General features: G+C 45.9%; 1 protein-coding gene and 1 pseudogene across 1 annotated transcript; one reads left to right on the top strand and one right to left on the bottom strand.

Annotated features, from left to right (window-relative positions):
• Positions 1–1,986: 1,986 nt before the first annotated feature.
• LOC119385161 (uncharacterized) lies at positions 1,987–7,693 on the top strand. The gene is made up of 3 exons (XM_037652682.1): positions 1,987–2,095; positions 3,241–3,520; positions 7,494–7,693. The coding sequence occupies exons 1-3, from the start codon at positions 2,044–2,046 to the stop codon at positions 7,591–7,593; spliced, it is 432 nt and encodes a 143-aa protein (XP_037508610.1). The 5' UTR covers positions 1,987–2,043; the 3' UTR covers positions 7,594–7,693.
• Positions 7,694–13,903: 6,210 nt separating this feature from the next.
• Positions 13,904–19,717, bottom strand: LOC119386076 (uncharacterized; annotated as a pseudogene).
• Between the last annotated feature and the right edge of the window lie 314 nt (positions 19,718–20,031).

Here is a 20,031-nt window from a genome sequence, read left to right as displayed (position 1 = left end):
TCACCTAGCTAAAGCCTAGCAACGACCTAGAAGCAACCTAGAAACAAACCTCATCACCTAGCTAAGGCCTGAAAACAACCCAGAAGCAACCAGATTAGTCTTCAGAAACGTCCAATTTCGTTGTTTCAAGGCTTGCGCGGCTTAGTGCTTAATGCAAGCTTAACCACTTTTTTTTTTACCTCGTACGAGCGGCACATACCCACTAAGGGAGATTGGAAGACTCGGGTGGATAATGCTGAACAAATACACAGTATAAAGTTTAATGTGACAGGGATGGGAAATTGAATGAACTAATTGAAGCTGAAATGTAAAAAGAATTCACGCTATAGGAAGCAAGTTTAGCTGGGAAATTGTTTTGATTAATAATAAATTCCTGGACAACGGCGAATACATCTCTGTGAGTGTAACCAAGGGTCGAAGCTCCAGAGGAACTTAGGAGAAAAGAAGTGGTGAAATTCAGGCGAAGTTAGCGAAACAAACGTTTAAAGACCTTTAACAGTGGAGTTTAGCAGTGGAGGATGGAAAGGGCGGACCGTTAGTCCGTGCAGAGCAAACAGAAAACTATCATCATCATCAACCGACTCGCACTCTCTTTGTCCTCTTCTTCATCTTCTGCTGTGCTCCCAGGATACGTGCGTCGATTTGTCCAGCGTGGGATGCATTAACTCCGATGGGCGAGAGAACGAGTACAGAGAGAGAGAAAGAAAGAGAAATTCTTGTTGAAAAAAATTCCTTGGCGAGCAGGGATTCGAACGCGCTTACCCAGGATCCGAAGTCGAGCGTCGTAACCACTTGGCTATACGGGCACGCGAGCACAGCATAGCATAGCCTTGTATAGTGTAGTGTAGTAAGTGGGTGGGAAAGGGAAGTGAGAGTGAGGGGGGGGGAGGAAGGAGGAGGGGAGAGATAAAGCGTAGCACAGAAAGAATGAGAAAGAGAGAAATAGAGAGAAAGAAATGCAGAAAGAAAATGTTGCGAATATTATAGGAGTTAGTACGTTACTTTTGTGTCAATTTGTTTACTTGCCTTGCGCATGACAATAGAATACTCACGTAGCATATTCCACGGTTACGTTGAAAATAAAAACTAGTTCGTGTGGTTTGGCTGATGCCTCTCATGTCGTCGTTAGAAAACTTGTTTCGTATTATAGATCTCGCTTTATTCCGAGTCGCGCGCCATTTGTGCAGAACAGCTGGCGTCGATTGTTACGGCGAATTGCAAAAGTAGAAGTGCAGAGTATGCGTCTTCGTGACATGTTCCTTGCATTACGTATAATAACTCCTGACGGATTTAGTTTAGGTATAGGAAGCAGACGGAAACCACAATGTCATTGATACTGCTCCATTATTTGAACTATTTTCAAATACGTTCGTCGCTGTTGTTGTCGTTGTCGTCATCGTTGTTGTTGTTGTTGTTGTGTTGTTGTTGTTGTTGTTGTTGTTGTTGTTGTTGTTGTTGTTGTTGTTGTAGCCTTAGGAGTATTTCAATACAACCTCTTCTTCATCTTTTTTTTTTTTTCGTTCTTTCTCTAAAAAAATATAGCAGGATTTGGCGAAGTCGCCAAGTTAGTGTTCCAGCCTCCTAAGTATGATAAATTAGTAAGATAATCAATAGTAAAATCAAACCTACCGTCGTTGTTGCGACTGTCGTCATGATGATTATTATTATTATCAGGGTGGTGGTGGGGGTGGTAGTGGTCGTGGTGACGCGACAGCTGCAACAAGGAACCGAACCCGTTACCCAACGCAGCAGCAGAGCGCAACGGCCACGGAAACACATGCGGAGTTGTTTTCTTGCCTTGAACTTCCCCTTCAGTACTTATCGATGCATAGCCAAAGAAAGAGCATAAAAGGATTGTGGCGTCAAAAAAACAAAAAAAAAACGGAATTATTCGAACAACGTGGTCGCGCTCAGCTTCTGGAAAAACCCGCTCAGATAAGCGGGGCTTATAAATGCGCACACCCTGCAGTCGATTGTCATCCAGCGGTATTACGAGCATATTATACCATCGTGACGAGCGGAGCGGTGTCGAGTCGATCAACCATGAATCGCGCTGCGCTGTGCGCAGCTCTCCTGATTCTTGGTATGGCTTCGGGTGAGTAGTGAAGTCATTTCGAATGTGCATTTTCCTTCTTTTTTTACGGTTTTTCGCAGCCCCTTAAGCGTAGACTTGGTTGACCGTACGTCTCATCCGAAACGTTGAGATTAGGTTTGTGTATGACCTCTACGAGATCTTCTGGCTTACATAAAACTGATCAGCTCTTCGTGAACGATAGTTATAATGCGCACTTTTGAAGTTTCCTCTGTATTCAAATTGCAGCGCCGGCTCTTCTTAATCTTATAGCTTATGTGAGTGATCAATGGCGTATCCAGGGAGTGGCACACCGGGAACGTTCCCCTACCGAAATTCCTTTCTTCCACGCGATACAAAGCACAAAATGAGGCTCGACCACACTTGCCGGCCTGCCCGGCCCCCACTTCAGATCAAGGACGTGCCCCCGCCGAAACTAATTTCTTTCTGCCTACGCCACTGTGTGTGCGGAAGAGATATCTACTGACCTAATATGTTAGTGCTTTGCCGTTTTGTTAAAGACTTTTACAGCGAAAGCTGTTATGAGGTCACAACAACAGCCGATTTTGGTGGCGTAGTTGTCCGCCGCTGCCGCCAGTATAAAAAAAAGAACGAAGTTAAAATAAAATATACAGGATAATATGGGATTCGAACCCGGGCCCTCTGCGCGGCAGTCGAGCATTCTACCACAGAGCCAGGCCGGTGCTTTGACCTTCTCCGGAAAATTACCCCATACAGGTGTCACACTACGTGAAATGTGTAACGAGTGGATGGTTTAAGGCTTCCCACCCATTACAAAGGGCTGAGCCAAAATGCATTGTCATTATTATAGCCACAGCACCAACAAAGTACGCAGCTACGTAGGTGCGCGCATCGCAAATTGATCAATTATGGCGTAGTGGGTGGTTTCCTGCTTCGCAAAATGATGGCCATTTAAGGCGTAGTGGGGTGCTTGCAGTAGGCGACCCTAAGAGACCTTATACTAGGATTATGAAGGCCCCTTCTCCAGCCTACGCTACACTGCGTGTTCCGCGCAGGCCCGGCGTTTTATTCTCTATCTATATGAAAATGCAGCGCACACGTGCACACGTTCATGACAGGTGGGATGTTCTGACGAGCTATTCCGTTTACGGTCTCGTGTATGCTAACTTTCCCCACTCTTTGCGCAGTCAACGAGGCCATCCGGTGCCGATTGCCGCAGATACGTGAAGGCGAATGGGTGCTCGGCGCAGACGGCAGACAGTGCACATCGGTGGTGAAAAAGCTATGCGACGGACATGGTCAACCACACAACGGCCGACTGGCGGCGCGGCGCGCACGTAAGAAGCGACTGCGAAGGGGCCAGAAGGATCGAAAGATCTCACCGCTATCGCTACATTTCGGGCGGCTAACAACAGGTACGAGGGACACGCGGCCATCTTTGAATCCTGCGACGAGGACGGCATCTGGGTAAGCGGAGAATACTCCTCCTAGCGCGACTACTTCTAGGCACTATTTCGGAGGCTTCTTTCTGGCATAGGGTATCGAACGAAACTTTTTTTAAGAGCGAAGCTGTTTAGCAAGTCGTTCCTTGTGAGTCGATAGCAGAAAACTATCATCATCTTAACAGATATGTGCCACTGTGCGTCTACCTGAGAACGAAGTAGAAAGAAAGAAAGAAAGAAAGAAAGAAAGAAAGAAAGAAAGAAAGAAAGAAAGAAAGAAAGAAAGAAAGAAAGAAAGAAAGAAAGAAAGAAAGAAAGAAAGAAAGAAAGAAAGAAAGAAACGGAAAGGTTCTTGCCGAAAAAAATTCATCACGAGGCGGGATTCGAACCTGCGTGCCCTCGGTTCCAAGGCGAACGCCCTAACCCCTGGACGATCCAGGCACGCTAGCATAGCCCTGTACAGTATAGTGTAGCAAGGGGCTGGGAAAGGAAAGTGAGCGTGAGAAGGAGAGATGTGATGGTGAGCAAGAAGGAAAGGAGGAGGGGCGAGAGTAAAGCGTAGCGCAGAAAGAATGAGAAAGGGAGAAACAGAGAGAAATAATTGCAGAAAGAAAATCAAAGAGAGCGAAAGAAGTAGATAGAGAAAGAGGTAGAAGAAAGAGGAAGCAAGCATCGCGTCGTCTAGCGACCAGATACCACACCACCTGCACAAGCCGCGCATGCGCAGTAGCTAAGCCACGCCCACCGACGGAGACATCGCGCGCAACCTCAATTAATGTACAGTCGGCGTCAAAAGTTTAGAAATCTCTACGTCTGAGAAAACTTCGAATTTTCAAGCAATTTATGACTGTGTTCGGTCGAACTGCACGGTACGTGTTGTAAGCGCGTCTCAGAACAGGCCGGAAATCTAAATTTAAGCCTGCCTGCTGAAGCAGCGGGAATATTCTGCTTTGTTTTGCTTCTCGTGGTCCTAAAACTGTTGACACTGACTGCACGCACAGTCTGTGCCCACTTGAACGCAACTCCCTGCCAAAACCGACAGAGAAGCGAAGCTTCATGTCGATGACCAAGTCCCCATGGAAGTCGAGGTTGCAGCGAAGGGCTCCGTTGGTGTTGCCAATGTAGCGTAGTATGCCTTACATGTGGTGTGCTCCACTGCGTCAATGAGAGACTACGTGTCAGGTGGCGAAGCTGCCTTGCAAGGTCTGTTCCCTAGAAAAAAAACTGTGGGCAGTTTGCTCTAAGTCGCGCAAAGCTTGGCACAGCGAAGCACGGGCCCGTCGCCGCTCGTACTACCCGTCGACCGGCACGTCTAGCATCGAGATGCGCGGCTTCCTCCTCGGGAGTACGCAGCCAGGCTATGCACTAAAGAGTGGAGGTTGCGTGCGATGTCTATGTCGGTGGGCGTGGCTTAGCTACTGTGCATGCGCGGCTTGTACAGGTCGTGCGGTATCTGGTCGCTGGACGACGCGATGCTTGGTTTCTTTTCCTTTCTGCATTTCTTTCTCTCTCGATCTTTCTCTCTTTCTCATTCTGTGCTACGCTTTACTCTCTCTTACTCTCTCCCCTCTTCCTCACCATCACATCTCTCCTCCTCACGCTCACTTCCCTCTCCCACCTCCTTGCTGCACTACACCATGCAAGGCTATGCTCTGTTCTGCTAGCGAGCCTGGATCGCCCAGTGGTTACGACGTTCGCCTTCGGACCGAGGGTACGCAGGTTCGAATCCCGCCACGTGAAGAATTTTTTCGGCAAGAACCTTTCTTTCTTTCTTTCTTTCTTTCTTTCTCTCTTTCTTTCTTTCTTTCTTTCTTTCTTTCTTTCTTTCTTTCTTTCTTTCTACTCGTTCTCAGGTAGCCGCACAGTGGGACGTACCCGTTAAGATGATGATAGTTTTCTGCGATCGACTCACAAGGAACGATTTGCTAAACAGCTTCGTTATTTAAAAAAAAAATAGACATTGGAGATGAACCTGCCTGAGCAGCTTCATCTGAGGAACCATTGCGACTGGGTATAAATTTTAGGTGCGGAGCTCTTCAGGGGGCAGGGCTGTCGTTTGCTGTCCTATGCTGTCATCGTATGCTGTCGCAGCTTGGCGTAACGCAGGCAAAACCACGAATAGCATATCCATCTGTAGCATATTGAGCGCGCGCTCGCGCCAAGGAGAAATCTTCTTCCTCTTGTTCTTGAGCGCCTTGATGATGATAAGTGCGGAGCACTTTGGGGTCTCGGCGAAACCACTTATAAAAATAGAAAAAAAGAGGAAGCAAGCGAGAAACAGAAAGAGAGAGAAAGAAAGGGAAAAAAGTAGGAAGAACAATAGAAAGAGAAAGAAATAGATAAGGGAGAGGAAGAAATAAATAGAAATAATGAGAGAAAAAGACAGAAAAAACGGAAAAGGAGAAAAAAAAAGAAAGAAAGAGAGGAGGAAACAAAGAGAAAACCGAATAGAAACATAGAAGGCTGCCCAGCTCCGCACTTCCTTCAGGCTTGGCACCACTAGTACGAAGCTGCCTTTTTATACACTGTAATGCCGAAGAGCGACAGTGGGGCTCGGTCACTCGCGGAGCTTGCGCGAGAACAGAAGAGGAATATGGGTTCAGAATTGGTTATTTGGTTGATTGGTTGATTGGTTGGTTGATTGGGTGGTTGTTCCTTAATAACCTGGCGCAACCCATCGCGGGGGATCGGTCATGAAACGGGCGGTACCTTGTTTTAGAAATTTAATTGTTTTATATTCTGATATGTTTAGAAATAGATAGCTTACGAAATAAGTGATTGGTATATTCAAGAAAAAAAATAACAACAAACCAACATGGTTGTAAAAGAAGTAGATAACCTTAATATTCGATTCGTTGTGTTTCACGTAGGAAGTCCCATACGGCATCGCAAAACGTTCCTGTTCCAGTACGGTAGCACCATAGGAAAGAACCACCGGAAGTGATAAACTTAGGCCCATCCTTCGGAGGTGTTCTTCTAGAAGCCTTTTTATTTGATTTGTAAACCTTCTGCATGTTAAAAACAAATGATGCACAGACAGCTCGTAAATAAGGTGTTGGGCTTTGTCTTCCTTACATGGTCGCAAAGTGGTCAACAGACAACACCATAGGCGTGCGCACAGGGGGGGGGGGGCTAATAATCTAAGGGGGGCGCAAAATCTGCCCCGTACATTGAACATTCCAGTCACCTAAGAGGGGGGGGGGGCGCTAAATCTGCCCCATACATGGACTTAGTAGTGTCGGGGGGGGGGGGGGCGCTGCGATGAACCTTCGCCCCCCACCCCCCCTTAATAGGGAACCCTGCGCACGCCTATGGACAACACTGTCGTAGTGACAGTTGTTAGGCGACCATACAGTGTGACAACCAATCTCATCTCACAACAGCCTGTGAGCGAGTGCTGAAACAGAAACGAAGTAAAGAGCTTGTCCACCGTGCTTATCCTATGAACCCTCGAAAATATCTGTGCATCTTCGAGCAAAAGTGAACAATCTTGAAACAGTACACGGCTGACGAACTTCTGCAAACATTCATTACAATTGTCGAAAACTAAGTGTGATACCTTACACTGAAGCGCTAGCTTCAGAGTACCTCTCTACAACGTAAAGACGGTAATTTAATGTTCCCCACGGGGTTAACGTAGCCGACGCCACAGTGATTTGCTGAAGCATGATGAAAATTTGTTAGTTCAATCGACATAATGGGTACGCAGTGACCGTAAACAATACTCTGCTTGGAGATGTTGTATACACGGTTTTTTACAGATTGTACCAAGGCTTTGTAAGTAGTCAACGATCGCGCGTTTCCATACCCGCGTTTGCACGCCCAATGCATTCTGCGTGTGTCCTTGTAATTAGGACGGTGAACCAAGCAACCTGACAGGGCTGTTATTGATGAACAGGTTATAAACAAAAACACAAATATTAGAGAATTCAGTCACATCTATTCGCATTCTAAAATATGTCTGTGCTTCTAATTTTACTACACGTGCGGCTCCGCAGGCGTTCGACCAATGGAACGAGGCCAACAAATATTTTAAGAGGCGCAAGATTCCATACGGATACGAAAAACCCGAGTACGATGGCAACAACTTCTACGTAATCGAGCTGCCGTGAGCGAGCTCAGATTTCGACTCGTCAGAGCTGGAAGCGGTGCTGCCTGCTTGTACTCCCTTATCAGACTAAATAAAATCGTGTACTCGACGACAGTGACGTGTCTGTGTGTAAATTTCTCGCAGGTGCAGCGACCGTGGACGGCGCACAGCAGATTTGTAGTCGTTGACAGGCATGCCTTAAACGTAGATATATTTGACATTTGATAAGTGCTCACGGCGCGGAATCGCTGGCAATACGCTTGAGATTTTATTTTTTTTAAGGCGAAATCCTTAGATGCCTCATCAAACGCGGAAATTGACCGACGGTGGCGGCGGCGTCAACATGAGTGATGAGAAAAATCACCATCGCGTTATGACGTCATCACAAGACACCGTCGCTTGTTCAAAGGTGGGCCGATCACGGAGGCTGTGCAAAACCACGTTAAGCGCAGAAAGCTTTATAAGGGGTCGTGGTGGAGGATCAATACATCGACTCAGAAGAAACAGAAGAAGAAGATGGCTTTCGCCGTCGAGTCGTCTTAGGCGAATGCATAAGGAACCCTGTGAGTTTTTGATGACACACTTTGCAGATTGGGGTGACGCCTCTAGCTTTGCGTGAAAAAAAGGTACAAATGACAGACAAAAATGTAATTATGATGGGGAGTTTTGCGTGCCAAAACCACCGTATGGTTATGAGGCACGTCATAATGGGACAGTCATCGTTAATTTGGACCCCCTGCGGCTCTTTAACATGCGTATCCGTGATGCGCAGCGCCTATAGGGGTGCCACTGAAAGACGCGTAGCGGCGGCCGTTAGAACCGCTGGTGGGTCGCGTAGCAGACGCCTCATTTGCGCGCGTGCGATTTGCCGCTTGTGCGCGTCCCAGATAATTGCTTTTGTGGCGATAGCGTGCGCAAAGTAGCCGCACTTCATAATAGTGGACATGTGTCCGATGTCACAGCTGTGTGGGACGACAATGTCACCATACGCGCCAAGTGTTTGCCACAGACAAGCGTCAACAAGCTTCCCTACGAAGTGGAGCTCATCGTAAGTACACCGCTTTCTTTATAACGTCGTGATCACTAATGCCTGCATGCGTTGACGCGTGAACCAACGTTTTTTCTAGACACAGTAGCTTCGTTTGCGTGCCATGTGCTTGTATAGTAGATTTTGAGGGAGCGCTGTCGCACCGGCGTATAGATTTCACAGGTGCGGCCACGCGAAGGGTCAGCGTTGGTAAAACTTTGAAACCAGCACGATAAACTTGTTAAAAAATAAGCGATAAACCTGTCATCATCGGTGCAGAAGTGCACAGCGAACATTCTGCACCGATGATCGCATTCCAGTGCCATCAATAGGTAGAATGCAGCCGATTTCGTGCAGCACACGCGTGATTCCATGGCGCTTTCGTAAAGGAGCCGTCACCTGCCCCACATTCTCTGGCATTGCGCTTCGCGCCGTTGGTTTTTCAAGAGAGCTAAGTCATCGCGTCTTATCACTAATAACAACCTCATGTGCATTGTAGCGTCTACAGTGCAGGCGAGGCGACCAAGTGTGAACGTAGTAGCGTTCGCTGAAGACGTAGCGACATAAATGGAGAAATAAAAACACGGTAATCGTTCTAACACTGCCGTAAACAAAGCGCGATTGCTTACCTTCTGCGTCGTACAGCCGCAATCCACCGCCGCGCCGTCGCTCATGAAATAGCACCGGAAACCTGTAGAAGTGCGTTCCTGGCGATTTTTTCTGAGTGTTTGAGCAGCCGACAACGCAGCAGTGATTTTTCGACATCGCTGAGGCCCGACAGAGTCGTTAAATCACGATGAAAACACATCCATCCGTGCACTCGCGTAGACGCTCGCGGGAACACTGCTCGCCGGAACCCCTCAGCGCTTCCGAGCCGTGGCGGCAGATGGCATCGTCGGCGCTTTGCGCATCGCCTATAAATCTAAGTGCACTGGCGTTTTTGCGTTTCGTCCCCATCAAAACGTGGCCGCCCTGACCGGGTATCAAACCCGCGTCCACGTGCTTATAGCAGCGCAAAACCTTAGCCACTAAGTAACCACAGTAGAGGAAGTGATGGATTGCTTCTGTACTTTTCCAACTCACGGCTAGAGGCGAACTCAGTCAAGGACGATGATGCCAGTATGAAGCAGCAAGTGGCTACTCACAATGAGCTCTGTAAGGTCAACAATAAGTAAACAGAGTGGAGTAGAAAGGAAAAACAAATAAGACACAGACCGACGAATGCAGTAACAAATACTTTACTGGATAAGTCGCGCACAAAAGTGGCAACAGGAGCCAAAAGCCCCCTTCGCTCTCGCAGCCAAACGACGTTTCAAAGAATGTTCATATAACGTCATGACGACCTGCAAATGCGCCAGGGCTAACTTTCATAATGTTTATTTCCTCGAGTGAGACAACATTTAAACGCATTGTAGCAGATGTACAATCATATCATAGATATCGCAGGCCGACGTTGCATGCAGGCAGTAAACGATCAGAAGAGGTCTCAAGGTTTCTTTGTACGCGCTTATGATGAACAACACTTCAAGCTCAAAAACTTTCTTACGCGCCTATTGCAAAAAGAAAAAAAAATATCCCAAGGAAATATCGCCGTGCCCCTTAAACAGTGCAAAGACGGTGTGGGTCACTTTTCTTCAAGGTTGCTCCTGCTCTACTCTCTGGGGCAGTCCGTTACCAGTTGTTTGAAGGTCACTGAGTAAGATTCTCGTTAACTTCGTGCAATAACGTGAGAGGTTCGACAGAGTGCTCGATTGCTTGCGTGCATTGAGCCATGACCGTACGTTAAAAAAAAAAAAAAAAAAACGAGGGAAACTAGCATGGCCTATTGGACCTCAATAAAGTTCTTTCATCCATCCATCCATCCATCTCGTGTTTTCATCAATATAAGACGCAAGCGGCGCATAGGCGATATGTGTGTTTTGGTTTGAGTTCAAACGTCGACCTCCCTAACGACGATGCACTCTAAGTTCGTTGACCTTGTGTTATCTAGCAGGTATTGACTCGCAGCGTATGCTCTTAAAACTGTGTACCTGCTTAGAGATTTCGGGCCGAATTCACAAATCTTTCACTTCGCAAGTGTTCTTTGCCATTGGTCAGCTGGCCCCGTTAATCTAATGTCGAGCGTAACGACTGGCCGAAATTTCCTCTTTGTGAAAATTCTAGCGCAAGATGTCTTCGTGAATGCCGGCCCCGTAACAACCTTAGTGTATGCGCCAATGTTCTGTCGCCGCTAAAATTTACGGCTACCGAGTTTTACACCACGGTTCAGTGTGGATGCTTGTTCTAATCAGAAGCAGGGTTTCGTGCAGTATATGAGAAAAGGCAAGGTGTATCAGAAACCGACGTAAAAACTTCGCATACAGACACCAGCGCCGTAGCCTAGCGAGTGGGGGAAACATTTCTCAGAAGACATACTATTTGTTATGGTGCACCGTCGCACCGGCAAGATAACCACTCATGATGTAGGGCATGCGCACACTGGTCTGCTAAGCTCTTGGGACGTGTACGTTCTCCTCAACGCTTGTCGCCAGGGGAAGAGCTCGGCATGTAGGCATCGGGCCAGAGCAGATATTAATACAGGCGGGCACCTGTTATCGATGCAAGTAGCACCGTTTTTGTGGTATTCCGTATGATGGCCACCAAATATCTTAGTTGCTTATTCTGCCGTAGCGCCTACATTCTGACTCCCATTTAGCGAGTTCGAAGGGGCTGCAAACACCCTTTTTTTTTACATCCAACTTCGTCAATGCATTGAGAACGTGGTTTGTTTCATGTATTAGGCCTACACATCAGTGGCACACACGTATGTATATATACTCAAAATGAGCAGAGAAATAACTGCTATTCTCAACGTTATGCACGAATGAAAAAAACGAAAGGGTAGACGTGAGTTGTGTAGGACACTCTTCTGGCCCTCTCATAGTATCGCTTACTGCACATTGCACAAAAGAACACGACTATTCCTGTTTTTTTTTTTTACATGTGCCTCTTGCACGTGCTTGTAACCGCTCCGTGATCACAGTGGCCCACAAGATCTCTTTAACGCAAAACACAACACAGAAAGACGACAGGACGAGATGCTACTCACGACTGATCATAACAAAACAACGGCCCGCAAGTCACGTTTTGTATACGTTCACACATAAGAAACGTGCGAACTCGTGCGTATTTATGTTTTTTATATTTCTTATGTGTTTAGAATAGTTGACGACGAAAACGCTTCTCTGGTGGGCCCCCGCACAGCATAGCTAACGCGCTTATACTACGCTGGCAGATTAGCCCCGCCCGTATATGCGAACGCGGAATGTACTGCGGCGTATACCATGCGGTTTGTCGAGTCATTTCTTTCACCGGCGAAGATCAGGCCCTTCAGGTTGCACATTTACAGGCTCTACTCATCGACTACCGTTAAGCACCAAAAAAAAAATTATGCAGACAACTGGCATTTTTACGTTTAGCACTGGCCGGACGTGTGCAAACGTCGATGATCGGTAAAGTGGCAACCGCAATGAAGCTTGTTTTGGGCGTTTTTTTTTTTACTAGAAAGACACGTGTCAAACTTTTATCAGGAAGGCGCGTCAGCTAAGCGAAACTTGGTAGTTATCTTCTACAGTCGAGCGGCCTTCGCTGCCCTTCTCGATCAGCTGACGTGCTTGAGCTGGTCTGTCGAGTCAGAACTGCATACAATGTTGCCTCTCATTAACGTATGGAGGAATATGATGTGGGTGGGCTCGCACATGCCGATACCGCATGGCATGCGCATTCTAATGCGCATGCGCAAAGGTTTGCGCATTCGTCGCAGCTATTTGTAAGAGCATGCAGAGTGTACAGCGTGGTGCAGACTGAAATGTGGACACGTTTGTATTTTCGGCAGCACTACGCACTTCTCGTGTGAGGTCGTTGTGCGACGGTGGTAGCTTTCTTCGTAACAGACGTTACAGTGTTGTACCATGTGTGTGTGTGTGTAGGTTGTAGGGATACGCTCGGGTTTTGACTCTTTCTCGCGGTCCTCTCGCGCCTCCCGGTGTTCGCGCGCTTGGGCGCAGGCGTTGTTTTGCTGGTTGCCCCGTGAGGACTTGGACTCCACACTCTGTAAAGTGGGAATTGGTGTACGCTCCAGTGATAACGCGATGCGTGTCCGTCAATGTTAGCGACTGTAATTATATACACATTCCACTTGAGAGTCCGTCAGTACTATGTTACGCTACAGACGCGTCTTCCTTACGCTCATACGCTCTGCTCACGCCGGCATTATTGTCGTCGAAATGCATTCCTCGTAATGTGATTTTTACTTTATGATAACACCATGCAGACAAACTCACAGAGTTTGATTCCTATCGCTTCAGCCACTTCTGCTGTTTTGTATACGTTACTATTCCCTGTGACTTACCGCCGTCAAGGAAAACGAGTGCTGACGCGTCAGTCTGACACAAATGGAAGTTTTCACGATAGCTTATCCATCTCAAAGTCGTTATTCCGGTAAGCACAGTACAGTGCGCAAACGGGCGATGGAACAGAAAATGAAAGGCCTTGCGTAACGTTAGGATGTAAAAAGGTCACAATACTGTGGCTTAGAGAACAAACAAGATCAATGTGATATTCTTGTTGAGGATACTCTTACACCGCTAGTGCCACATTTCAAATAAGAAAAGGCTGTCGACAGCTGCCGCCTCTCGTCTAATGAAATCGCTACTCTTTCATAACATACCGCGATGATTCCCGAACGAAAGCTTTTGTCAGCATGCCGTCCTCAAGCAGCTCATCGCCGTAAGAGTCGTCCGGACGTATTGTTAGGAATCAATGTATTCCATAGCCGATAAGTGGCGGTGTGCTCCTGTCAGTAAAGTCGAGGAACAATTCACAGTCACAGTCGAGGCCCGTTCGCAAATATGCGGCCACATGAAAAAGAATCGGGGTTAGGTAGAACAAGTAACGCGCATGAGAGATCACCGGTGCTCAACTGCATTAACAAGATGTGTAATGAGGGAAGTCGAGCGCGAAAGTACAGATCGAATGGCGGCATTACAAATGTTCAGCCATAGCAGCCATAGGATGCCATAGGAGGTAGTCAGCTCAAGCAGGACAGGAACTGGGGGTGTAACAACGGGTCTGCGTCCCGCAGAGAACGCTACATATGTTGCTGTTGGTTGTTGCGATTATGACGGCTATGATCAGTATAATAACGATGATGATGGTGATAGCGCTACAAGATTGGACGACACGAAGAGCAACACACAGCCACTATGTTGTCTCTGCATGAGGTTGGCGCGCGACGCAAAGGAGACGGGGGAGGCAAGGCGACGAAAAAAGCAGTCGAAGCACATTCGGTGCGTTCACAACGTTGGTTACGCCTGAGCTTCCTCGTCGGGCTCTTCTTCGATGGAAATCCTCTCCTCTCGTATGGTGCGACATCCGCCCGCGTGGCTGCTCTCCTCGCTGCTCGGGATGGTGCCGCCCGAGTGGCTGGCGGCGTCGGCGCGCGAGTCGCCGGCCGAGTTGCTCTCCGAGCCGGCGTCGTCGCCGGAGCTCGGCGCACGAGTAACGGCAGCGGACGGCTTGGGCTTGAGAGACCGCAGTAGCTTCCGCAGCCGCTGCCGCATCGTCAGGTCCTCGCACTCGGCGAGGGAGTCCCAGGAACCCCGACTCCGCTTGTCCTGTTCGTGCTCGTACAGGGCTTTCACTTTATCTAGCGCTGCAGGATGGAAATAGGGCGTGGTTATCACACACGGACTCAGTGCCAGAGTGACATGATATCCAGGAAAAAAGAAAAAATATATAATAATGTTTCTTCAGACACAACCCCAGCACAGAGGTGCAGTGCAGTAATTATACCGATTCTTGGTTGGATGAATGAAGCTTTACGAACCAACAACAGAGAGAAAGCGAGAAGCAAGAAGTGTGAAGGTAAATCAGACTAGTGTTCAGCTTGCTATAGTGCACGTGATATCAAACAATAGGAAATTCTTAAGAAGCACACAACAAGAAAGTTAACAGTGCCCGCACACAAGATTACGCACAGCAGAGTTGCTGTCCGTCACTCAGGCCGGTTCGCTGCAAGCCTGTGAGCAAGCCGTCAATCTATGACGGTGATCTGTGACGCTGATCTGTGAGAGACACTGTGGTGAAGGGTTACGGTTTTGTAGTATTAGCTTTGTCGCTCGCAATACTGTGCCTAAATTTTATATATATTAGCAAGGATGTCTTTGAATTCCGTCGTCACATGAATGCATTCGATAAAACAAAAAGAGAGCAAAGTCTGAGAGGTCAACTAAATCAGAGTTTTCTTGTTCTTGGGAGGTGGTAAATTGGTGTTGGAAAGAGGGTACAGAGATAGAGTCACAGAAGGAAAAAAAAGAAGGGCGTTTATAATCTAGGGGTTTGCACAAGCCGCTGGACCGCAGGGAACGCTGCAGTGAGTTCAGAGGTTGAATTTAAAGTTGTCTTTTGGGTCGTAAGTTCTCTGTACTCTTTACAAATCGTAAACAGCCTTCGCTATTAATGTGCTTTACGTTACGATTGCTGGCAACAGCACTTACGAACCATTATAACCCATACGGTATTTCGTGAATACGATCACAGTGTATCAGTAGGAGGGCAGAAAAATGGCGAGCACATGCTCAGCTTTTTTTTTTCTTTTTTTTTGAGTCCAGAGAAATACAGACGATAATAGAGCCTCAGCGTCACAAAATCGAAGCGGGAATGATGTGTATAATAGACAGACGTATATGATATTCATGTTGGTGAAGTTTACAAAAAGAGGACAATACCTACCTAACTTAAATTCGACTTCTTCGACGGGCACTTTGTTCAGATGCTTCCTAAAGACTTGGGTGAGCTTCTTTCCGATGGAAGTCCGCCTCGATCTCTTGCTTCGTTCTCGGAATGCGGCATTTCATGAAGCAGCACATCACCACCACTGAAAGAGAAGAAAGACGGAAGATCCCATCGTTCGTTTTTTTTTTTAAATTCTCACTTCAAGTATTTCCGTCCGCAGAAGGCGTTTATCAGTTACGTTGCTGAAAAGATTCTCGAGAAAAAGGAGGTAGCTTTTCCAACGTTCATAGAGATTCAGCTTCACTGCCATGCATGTGTTCTCCTCCAAACTAAACTGGGCCGTATTCTCAAAGCCTTCTCATTGGCCGATGCATGGGCACGTGTCACTCAGAGTATCACTGCGCAACTAATTTTCTGCGATTACTCCATCCTCTAGCGCAGAGTAGCCAACAGGATGGCTAACATTTATGCTGTTTATCTCTTGCTCTCTCACTGATAAATAGAAGATTGCCGCGATGATGACCAACAACAAATGAGATACTTGCGTATTAAACCCTTCTTTCCCCCTTTTCTCCTGTTTCAAACAACGTCACTACTGAGACGATGGTGATGTTTATTGTGTTGAAGCCACCTCGCTGACTGACAGTCTAAGACGTTCAAGATGATCTTCCCGAAAGATGCGCTCAGAGCGGCTGTTACGCTGAAAAGGCGAAAACTGGCTTAACAAAGGCAAGTCTGCTTCTCGAAACGTCGGCTCCAGCGACATCGCCCTGTTAAGAGATTTTTCATCTCTCCGAGCTGTCATCTTCCCCTGGCCTTCTGCCTTATTTTGGATTGCTACGCCGAAAACCACTTTGCGAACGAGTGCTGCATCATGCAAGAGAGATTCTAATTTTACAAGTCTTAAAGAGTTGTCCGTGTTGTGACACAAAAGGCGAGTGAAATTATGATCGAAGAAACAGACTTATAGAGCTGCCCCCCCCCCCCCCCCTCTTTGCAGCGTCACTTATAACGCATGTGTGTTTTTGTCGATGCGTTAAATGACATGTTTGCTAAATTTATTGTAGTATTTTTGTTCGTTTAGATTAGTTTCCCGTCTCAAGAATCAGCCGAACTCAATTTGTAACCGGCAAGAATGCTTCACTGCAGACATGCTACATCAAAGGTGAAGCCATCTAACATATCGCAGGGTGAAGTGGGGCGTTTGGAGAAGGATGATGGCGCGATACTATAATAGCTATACTACACGGTCCGTTCGAAATAATTCTGCCACTTCGTGACACTTCAAAGCTCATTACACAAAGTGTGAAATTACACTGCCAAATAATATTGATTAAATGTTTTCTCCAGAGCAAAAATTAATGTAGACGGCCACTTGTTATCCGGTACTGACATGGTGAACGCGTTTAACGATTACTTCCTTAACAGAGAAACACAACCGCACATGAGCCCTGGAACCAACCTCTCTTTGTCCTCAATCGCAAATACAATATTCTTTCACCCAACTAACGTTGATGAGATCTGCACAGTATTCATGTCAATGAAAAATTCTAAAAGCTGCGATTCAGATGGCCTACAGATCCGTCCAATTAAACATGTTATTCATGACATAGCACCTGTTCTAGTACACATCTATAACACAGCTATTACTGCAGGTATCTTCCCATCGAAAATGAAGACTGCCAAAGTCACACCAATATATAAAAAGGCTGACAGGCTCAACATTCAAAACTATCGCCCTATATCAATTTTACCCCATTTTTCCAAAGGTCTCGAAAAAATCATTCTAGCCCGAATGTCATCATTTTGTGAAAAACATCGTATTATCACGAAAGCTCAATATGGATTTCAAAAAAAGAAGTCCACGCAATTAGCACTTCTAGATCAGAAAGATCACATACTGAGTAACTTTGAAAAGAAGCAGCTAACAATAGGTATATTTGTTGACTACACTCAGGCCTTCGATCATATCAACCACGATATATTATTAGGAAAGCTCGCGACCTACGGCATCAGGGGTATTCCACTACAGTTCATTAAGTCCTATTTACATCAAAGACGGCAATATGTACAAATAAATAATTTCAAGTCATCAACTGGTAATATAAAAACAGGTGTTCCTCAAGGTAGTATCCTAGGTCCCATGCTTTTCAATTTATATATAAATGATGTTGTTCTAATCTACAACAACGCTAAATATATCATATATGCAGACGACACGAGTGTCTTCATTTCATCTCCATGTTACACTACACTAATGAAGAGCGCCAATGAGTTTCTCCGGAACATGGTGACTTGGTCAGCAAAAAATCATCTAAAAATAAATTGTGATAAAACCAAAGCGGTAATTTTTCACGCCAAAGGAACAAAAATTCCACACATTCACACCCTGGTGATGAACAACAGAAACATAGAAATAGTTAATGAAATCAAAGTATTAGGAACCTATTTTTCCAGCACATTAAACTGGGATCAACACATCGACTTTGTTACAAAAAAACTGAGCCGTATCACAGGAATGCTTAATAGGAATAGATATCGTCTACCCACATCTGTAAAACTATTAATCTATCACTCGTTATTTGCAACTCACATCAACTATGCACACCTCGTGTGGGGCACCACAACTGAAACTAACCTTAAAAAATACATCTATTACAGAAGAAGATAATACGTATTATAGCAAATGTATCATACCAACACCACACTGAGCACCTCTTCATGCAGTACAACATCCCCACTATCTATTCCTTATACAATCGTTTCCTTCTTCGCGTATGGCACTCCAATGTAAACTTGGAAAATAGCGTATTCAACGAAATAGCCTGTCTACATAAAAATACAACTACCTATGCCACCCGTTACGGTGAACTATGGTTTGTACCAATATCAAGAACAAATTATGGCCTGCAAATGATCAAAAATAGATTACCGAGATTGCTGAATGCACTTGAAAATGCTGGATTTCTAACCTCAAACATAACACGGTCTCAACTAGTATCGATGATGCAGTCACTTTCATAGATTTCTTTTTTTTTTGTTGGACATTTTTGTTGAACGCTTGTTGAACATGTTTGTTGAGCACTTCTGTTGAAATGTCGGACATTTTTTGTAGAACATTTTTCCTGTTGTTCAAAGTTACCGCAAACTGTAAGAAGTGTATACTGTAAGAATTGTGTTACCATGTTGTCAAATCACATTGTACGATAATCTATTCCTTCCTTACCTGTACTAATGACTGCGTACTTTACATTGTTTTGTAATTTTCTGCTTGATTGTGTAATTGATGTCGTTCACTGTAGATGCAATCCTGGTTTAAATACTGAATCACGTCACATATGCCATTTCCGCCACCTGCTGCCACCATATAGCACCAGGGGCTAAGGGCTTCTCAAGCTGCCTATAGCAGCTTTTATCTTAGCCCCTGCCATTGTGTAACGATGTTTACAATGGAAACAAATAAAGAAAGAAAGAAAGAAAGAAAATCTAAGCGGTGTATCGTGATAACATTTTCTTCGCGCTGGATAAAAAGCCCACTTATACTCTGAACCATCACTGCTTTAAAATAGATGCTCCCAGGCCGCTAGCCATATTTTAAAATACCATTAAATATGTAGTCCCGGGACCGAATTTGCCAACGTGTATTTCAAGCACAGCCAGCAACTATAGAATTCTTCAAGGGGATGCCACAGTGACTTTCAGGTTAGGCACTCTACAAAAAAATGAAAAAGAAAACAACTCAATCGATCACACAGGATTGCCTAAGAACAAGACGTCTTGACAGCAAAGCACAGAGTGTGTAACTAAGAAGGGTAGGCTGTGTAGTGAGGCGGTAAATCGTGATAAATACGTGCGCAAAAAAATGCGAGTGAGTACGAGAAGTCAACAACACGAGTCCATTAACAATCTCACTTAAGATCGATTAACATCAAATTAAAATTAGCACTAACAATAATTTAACGAGGCTCACGACGCGTCTGTAATAGATGACAGAATGAGCACAGAGCCGAAGAGGGGGCACAGGTATTCACAAGTGCAGAGGCTCGAGCATGTTGGCGATACCTGACAAAACGAGCACTGTCTGTAAAACGGTGACGTCGATAAAGAGACACAACGACGCGATGAGCCTTACCGACGACGATGAGGCCTCCGAGAGAGAGGAACATGAGCTGCCATACTCGGAAGCCGGCGATGACATCCTGCTCCAGCCAGTCTGCAGTGTCCTCCACGTGCAGCGAGGGGACGCACTCCTGCGAATGGGAAGGCCGCCGGTATACGTCTGATACATTGTCTACTACTGCCTCGAAAAGACAAATAGCACTACTAGTCATGGCTGGTTGGCAGTGCAGTTCACAAGACGTCGTTACAGTACATGCGTGAAACAGGCTTTTTTCCGCGCTTGCATTCAGTTTCATTTCCACGTTATCTAGCCCCAATTAACGAAAGAACTAATTCAATAACAATTTCAGAATCTAAAAGCACGACAACGCACAGCTTGAACAAGGAATCCAAAGGCACACGCTTAGTGAAAAGCACAGGTAGTGAAAAGCTACACTCGTGCCGAAATAGAAGAGAACAATTGCTGCAAAACAAGCACGTTGCGTAGAGGCTTTAAATTCTGCATACAAGTCTCTGTCTCTTATTT

The sequence above is a fragment of the Rhipicephalus sanguineus genome, chromosome 3 (genome assembly GCF_013339695.2).
Source record: "Rhipicephalus sanguineus isolate Rsan-2018 chromosome 3, BIME_Rsan_1.4, whole genome shotgun sequence".
Classification (NCBI taxonomy): domain Eukaryota; kingdom Metazoa; phylum Arthropoda; class Arachnida; order Ixodida; family Ixodidae; genus Rhipicephalus; species Rhipicephalus sanguineus.
The sequence above is the reverse complement of the archived record's forward strand: the minus strand, read 5'-3'. Positions and strand labels throughout refer to the sequence as shown.